The sequence below is a fragment of the Mugil cephalus genome, chromosome 12 (genome assembly GCF_022458985.1).
Source record: "Mugil cephalus isolate CIBA_MC_2020 chromosome 12, CIBA_Mcephalus_1.1, whole genome shotgun sequence".
NCBI lineage: Eukaryota > Metazoa > Chordata > Actinopteri > Mugiliformes > Mugilidae > Mugil > Mugil cephalus.
Window position 1 is genome coordinate 23,975,239 of NC_061781.1, and position 6,782 is coordinate 23,982,020.

General features: G+C 37.2%; 1 protein-coding gene across 1 annotated transcript; it reads right to left on the reverse strand.

The window, feature by feature from the left end:
• Window positions 1-268: 268 nt before the first annotated feature.
• LOC125017271 (V-set domain-containing T-cell activation inhibitor 1-like) lies at window positions 269-3,823 on the reverse strand. Its single transcript, XM_047600182.1, has 5 exons — window positions 3,364-3,823; window positions 2,412-2,476; window positions 1,947-2,306; window positions 1,437-1,682; window positions 269-765 (listed from the first exon to the last, which is right to left on the reverse strand). Exons 1-5 carry the CDS (start codon window positions 3,510-3,512, stop codon window positions 653-655), a joined length of 933 nt encoding a protein of 310 aa, XP_047456138.1. The 5' UTR covers window positions 3,513-3,823; the 3' UTR covers window positions 269-652.
• Between the last annotated feature and the right edge of the window lie 2,959 nt (window positions 3,824-6,782).

The following is a 6,782-nucleotide window of genomic DNA, read 5'->3' on the forward strand; positions in this document are numbered from 1 at the left end:
TATATTAATTCTGTTTTGGTTTATTACTTATTTTAAATGTATATTGCTTTCATTCAACCTTTATATATAATATAATATATTATTTAAAATGTTGAGAGTATGTTTAAAACAGGATAAATATGTAAACGAAGTCCTCCAAATATTAAACAAAAACATTCATTATTTTTTCCACCTCAGGAAGTTCCAACACATACCTGAAGATCTCACAAACCTTTTCAAGGTCTTGCAAACAGAAAAAAAAAACCCAGACACATTGAGAAGAAAAACATCTGTATATGTACTGTTTTATTTAAATCTTTAAAAACAGTGATCAGTGATGTCACAACTTCACTTGAAAAAGAATAAATCGATACAAAAATACTCTTTTAATCTTAAACATGACAGTTTGTCATCATAAACTGACAAAAATCTATTTCAGAAATAAGGCAGAACTATATTCTTATTCTTAATATAGGCAAATAATAGGCAGTAAAAATAAAAATAAGACTTGTCCATTTACTTTTGTTACAGTGCTTCACAGTAACAAATTAGAGTTTGTTTTAGAGTCGTTTTTAGAAACCTGTTCCCTGACTGCACAAACCCCAAGGGGAAATGTTTAAAAGTTTTTTTGAGTTTATAAGTGTAGTCAATGTGTGTGTACTTTAGTGTGTAATCAGGTCATGTAATAGATGCAGACCACACAAGTCACAACATTCAGGTAAACTAACGCAAGTAGAGAAGAAGCAACACTGAAGGTGAAGAATGTTTTCGTCAAAACGCCAGCTCCTGAAAAATACAAAAGATTGGATTCAGTTTTACTTCTACGTCTTAATGTTGCACATCTATAAACATGCCAGTAAAAGACAGTTAAAATATATATAGTCATGCAGCGCAGCAAAGAGTACGCCTACAGTTTTGACTAGGCAAACAAAGCTTAAAAAATTGTGGACCCAACACCTAAAAGTTTAATGAGAACTGAGGAAGTTTCTCAATATCTCCCAAAAGCCTTTTGTGGATCTCAAAAAAAAAAAAAAAAAAAAAAAAAAGTTTATTGGGATCTCACAAAACTTTCTTGAGTTTGAGAAAGTTTCTCCAGAACTTGCAGAACATTTTAAAACGTTTCCGGGGACCTTGCAAATGTTTCTTGACTTTGCAAAAATAATGCTTGAGAACTTGCAGATCTCATAAACATTTCACTGGATTTTGCAAATATTCTTCAAGATCTCATAAACGTTTCTTGATAAACTCTTACTTGTCACCCTAAAGTTTTTCAGAACCTGTCTCCAAAATATTCAGAACTTTAGTCCCCAAGTATGAGTTCCACATTTACCCCATTTTAGCCCAACATTTTTTTTAAATTTGTTTTGTTTTGTTTTGAGCTAACAACATGAAGGGAAAATAGACTAATAGTAAATCTCACAAACATTTGCAATGGAGTAGTCATAGTAAAACTATACCTGTCACAGTTGCATCAGCCGTGACCAAATTATTCTCAATCCTGCAGTTGTAGGTGTCTCCGACGTTGACGTCTTGCAGTGTGCTAACCACGCTGAATATCCCATCACTGCCTTCTGTGAAACGTGTGCTTCCTTCCAGTTCGTCCCCAGTTTGGTTCGTCCAAATGACATTTGGTTTTGGAAACCACCTGCTTGCTTCAGCAACCAGGGTGCTGTTTGAGGATGTAAATGTGGGAGCTGAAAAGGCTGAGACAAAAAAAGTGGAAAGTAAAGAACAAGAATTCATGCTGTAATTTGACACTTTGTCTCCCGAGGATGTTTCTGCCTATTTTAATCCATAAATATCATCTTAAAGGTACATAATAAGGCAGATACAAGAGTTTAGCTATATATGTTTTAACCACAGTAACTCCTGCTTTGGGCTATAGTTCTACATAAGTATGGTTAAAGTTGAAGTTGAAGTTGAAGTTAAAGTGAACACGGTGAAACTGGAAGGACGAGTAATCCTACCTGCTGTTCTGAGGTGAATGGTGACCTTCCCTCCGCCGCTGGAGGAGCTGATGGCGCAGGTGTACTCCCCCTCATCACTTCTCCTCACATTCCTCAGCAGCAAAGAGCCATTCCCTGTGGTGACAGCTTCTGAGAAGAGCTGAGTTCTTCCTTTGAACTCTGCAGCCTGGTCTTTAAGATTCGGGGCTCCGGACTCGTACAGGTAAACCAGCCCGTTCAGGTCCTTCTTCTCCCAGGTGACTGTCACCTGATTTACTCGCTGCTGTGGATTTTCTGTGTTCAGATAGCAGCTGAGAAGCTCGTCTTCACCAAGGTTGCCGATGGGCTTCGTGCTGATGCTCAGAATGTCGGGCGAGGAGCCTATGGGAAGAAGACACAGTCCAGATCATTTAGCGGCATTTGATTGTTTGCTCAGGACTTAATGAATGTTTGGCGGAGATTGAGCCATCAGTAATGAACCCTCACCCTTGAAGGCTGCGCTAATAAAGACGAGGATGATGAATGAAAATAGGATGATGAGGAAGATCATGCTGCAAACAAGGTGAAACACAGTTTAGTGTAAATAAACAGACAAATTAACAGTTTTTACACTTTAATTTTTGTTTTCTGTAGAAATGTGACACTCAGTGGTGGAGAAATATTTTAGGAAGTTCATTGTGCAGAATGATTGTTCATAAAACATACACATTATTAAATTCATTACTTTTGATGTTAGATTGGAAAAACAGGATGAGAAAGATAATAATGACAAAGAATAGATGAGATAAAGTTATTTACAGCAGAATGAGAAAAATCAATTGAGATAAGATGAGATGAATCAGAAAAATGAAATGAAATGTAGATTAAATAGAACAACAAGAACAAGAACCTAGATTAACCGAAATAAACCAAGCTAAACTACACTCACTTGCCACTTTATTAGGTACACCTGTTTGATTGCTTGTCAACACAAATATCTAGTCAGCCAATCACTTGGTGCAATTCAATGCATTTATTCATGTAGAGGTGATCAAGACAACTTGCTGAAGTTCAAACCGAGCATCAGAATGAAGAAGAAAGAGGATTTAAGAGACTTTGGTTGTTGGTGCCAGACAGACGGGTCTGAATATTTCAGAAACTGCTGATCTGCTGGGATTTAACCATCTCTAGGGTTTACAGAGAATGGTCCAAAAAAGAAGCATATGTTTAGTTAAAAAATAAATAAATAAATAAATAATCATGTTGGTTTTCAATAATCTGAAAATCGTTTGATGAAAAACAAGGACATTTTTTTTTCATAACATATTAAAGTAATGAGAGTATGTTATTTCAAATTTTTATTTATAGTTTAAGTACAGTCCGTGAAATCTTACAAATCTTCTTATTTACTTTCCGCTAATGTCTCTCAAAATATAACCGCTACCAGAACAGAACATACCTGTAATAGATGATTTTCCCAAGGTCCATCATGGCTTCTGACAAAACATCCAAAACCTGTTCCTGTTCCTTCAACCTCCAACTGCTGCTATGGTCTCGCCTACTCAGTCGCCTCACAGCACATTTAGACGCAAGACCATAAGTAAACATTACTTTTAAGGCATGTGCTGCTAATTTATTGACCTGTAGAATATTCACCGCAGAATACGGAAACACTGCTTTACACTAAATCAGCAGCTTTACACTGCAGAATGAAACATGTATTGATGTTTGATACATTATCACTACACACTATAGTAAATAATGCTGCAAAAAAATCCTAAAACATGCATTAATATCTGTTAAGTTGAGAGTTGCTGATTAGAGCTTATTATCTCAAAACAGAACTAAAACCAAAAGGAAATTGGGCTTGTTTGAGTTTTCTTGAAAACGTTCTCCACTCATCGAAGTCAGGTTCTTCTGTTCTAAATGACTAGTGGGGATATATATATATATGTACTGCTATACTGGGCGGGTCCCAAGGCCTTTCATTTCTAACCCAACCCCAACTAAAGATGGTACAATATTGAGTAACTTATTTCATCTGGGGAGGATACAACATATTTCTTTTACCTCTGCAGCCTTTCACAAAATGTAACAACCCTTCTTGTTGTATTGGTCAACTTTGACCTGAGTAACTGTACATGTAACATTTTTTTTTAAGAGCAAATTTACATGTTTGTTACTTTCATTCCTACGTCATTTTCTTTCTTCTTTTTTTTCTTTTCTGAGTGTGAGGGGCTGTGGGTTATTTTTGTAGCTGTATTTGTGTTTGTTAAACAGAAAAGAGTTTGTCCACTCACCGTCCATAGAGCACTACTAATATTCAGCAAACTAAGTTTGGGTCTCTCACAGTTCTGTTATGCAGTAACAAACCCTGGGTGAAGTCAACCATTAATCCTCAGGTTTCTGAACTCATTTGTTCTAGCAGTAGTCCGAACCGCTGCATACCAACCATTGTCCACAGTAATGTTGTTTCCTGTGACTTCTGTACAGCTGGAACTCTTTTGTGCATGCTGTAGCTAATGCTCTCTGGCGTTGAGCGGGTAGAAGGAATGCCATCACAGGGCCAAAACAGCAGCGCTCACCTCTTTCCGTCACCAGTCGTTCACTAGTTTTGGCCTTTATGGGAGCTTAAAGTGCAGGGAGAGCCCAGCTTGGTTTTGCCAGCTTGGTTGTCATGACTACAGGTTCAGGTCTGCTGCAACCTTTTATAGTCGTCTCTGCGGTCATCAGTGTCACCTGGATTCAGGGAGTGCAGTTTCTTTTCTGTGGACTTGTGCAGAGCAACGTTCGGCCGTTTGTATATATCGGACAGCAGAGAGGACGGATTTTACCATTTTCGTCCTCAAACCTACTAGTGTGATGAAGTGTAAGTGTAAGCTCTCATTTCTGCAGTAGTCCTCATTTGTATTTCTAGCAACAGGTGTGATAGTATCAGAAACCACTTTTCTGCAGCTGCATCTTCCCTTGGATTTTCTCAGGATCAAGGATTTTAAACTGAGCCAAACATTTTCAAACTGTATTTTTTTTTTTTTTTTTTTTTTTTTTTTTTTTTTTTATGTTTGAAATGTTACTGTTGACCCAAAGGCAGCGTAACTGATACACACCACCCTAGGCTGATCTACTGCCTGTGCAAATGTTAACTCTGTGTGTTTTTGTGCTTTAAAAGTCCAGGAGAAACTGTGCACATCTGCATATACTAAAGCAGAAAATAATTACTGGTGATCCCTCAAGGTTCTAAAGTTTTATTTCTCAGCCAGCAGCCTCAGCCCAATTCTGACCATTCCTTAAGTTTAAGGCTTGACTCAGTGAAAAATAATTATGGTTGTAACTGAAAAAGAGTGCGTTGCAATCTGTGCTGTTCCAATATCATAATTCAAGTCATTTCTATGAAAATGCTTGTAGAGTTTCTTGAAGGAAACGTTTTCAGGAAACTCTACAAGTCCAGTTCCCTTTTTTCTTGTTTACGTGTCTTTTGGATAGTTGACCACTGCTGGCTGACGTAAAACAGCACCATCTAGTGGTACTACTTTGTAAACTGGAATCAAAATGAAACTTGCTGTGGACAAATTATATACTCATTGTAGTCCATTCAGACTGATTAGGAACCCCCTACATTTCACAATAAACTTATGATATTCAGCAAATCGTCCTGACTTTTCATATATCATCAGCATACATCAGCATGTGGAATATACTGTGTGAGGAAATCAGGGTCAGCGAAAATGTTACAAAATTTGGGAAGAAGTATAATGCGATGATTTTCATAAGGTATATGAATGAAGAAGAGGTATGTAAAGCACTTTCAATATTATTATTATCATTTAGCAGAGTGTTACGCCGTCTGCATTTTCACTGGCTATACAGGTGTGTTCGGCCTGTGCCTAATCACCTGAATCAGCCACACCTGAGGAGACTGACTAAAGGGCCTTGTTGTAGAGTCCTGAGGGATGACTTTTCCACTGCAGAAGCTCACCATGCCTCACCTGTTTTTCTGTCCCTTCTTGTAAAATAAATACTGCGCCTCTCGAGCCGGGACATAACAAGAGGAGGAAGAAAACATTGAATAGTGACATATTAATACTACATGTTGCTTCCCTCCACTCCTTTTCGAACATTACCATTGATTTATGTTATTTATTGGAAGATTTAAAAAAACAAAAAATCTGTCTTTTGTTTCTTTTCAATTGTATATGCGTTTGGTGCATCTTCTTTCTTTTGAATGTTCGAAATAAATACATTTTAAAAAGCATTAAAAGGATTATCATCACGTCTTCCAAGTTTTATTCATTCATGGCCAGATGAGATGGGTTGTTGGCACAAAATCCAGACATTTGTGGTTCTATTCCTGTGACTTTGGTCACCATCTTACTTTTCCTCTTGTGCCAATGGCAGGTCATAATTGATGGTCATAAACACACACACCTGCCTCCTCCTTCTCCTTGTTTTCCTTCTTCTGCTGCTGTTAATAATGGCTGTTTGCAAACCGGCTTAAAGGTGCATCGTGGTCACCAAACTGGACTGGAGTGTGTAGTGTGAGGTTAAACAGAAAACATACCTACAGCTGCATTATCACTTTTGTCACCGCAAACACTAAATCTGTCAAGTTTCTCCAGGTCTCACTCATGTTTCTTGCAAAACTGTGATTTGGAGATCAAAAAACATGATGAATCCTGTTTCTGCTCATTTCTTATTTACAGTATGTTTTGGTTTCTTTCATCCTGTACTTAAATCTTGAAAAAGATTACAATTTTTAAAATGTCAAGAGTTTAAAACAGAAGATATAACAAATATTTTCAGACTGTTCATTTTAAAAGTAATAATACATGCACATTTTTCAAGGCTGCATTAACACTAAGAAGAAAAACATTCTTCCCA

Coding starts and splice junctions, on each gene's coding strand:
- LOC125017271 (XM_047600182.1), bottom strand. CDS start 3,512: ATGTTTACTTATGGTCTTGCGTCTAAATGTGCTGTGAGGCGACTGAGT. Junction 2,477..3,363: donor GGGAAAATCATCTATTACAG/GTATGTTCTGTT, acceptor CCTTGTTTGCAG/CATGATCTTCCTCATCATCC. Junction 1,683..1,946: donor CATTCACCTCAGAACAGCAG/GTAGGATTACTC, acceptor TTTTTGTCTCAG/CCTTTTCAGCTCCCACATTT.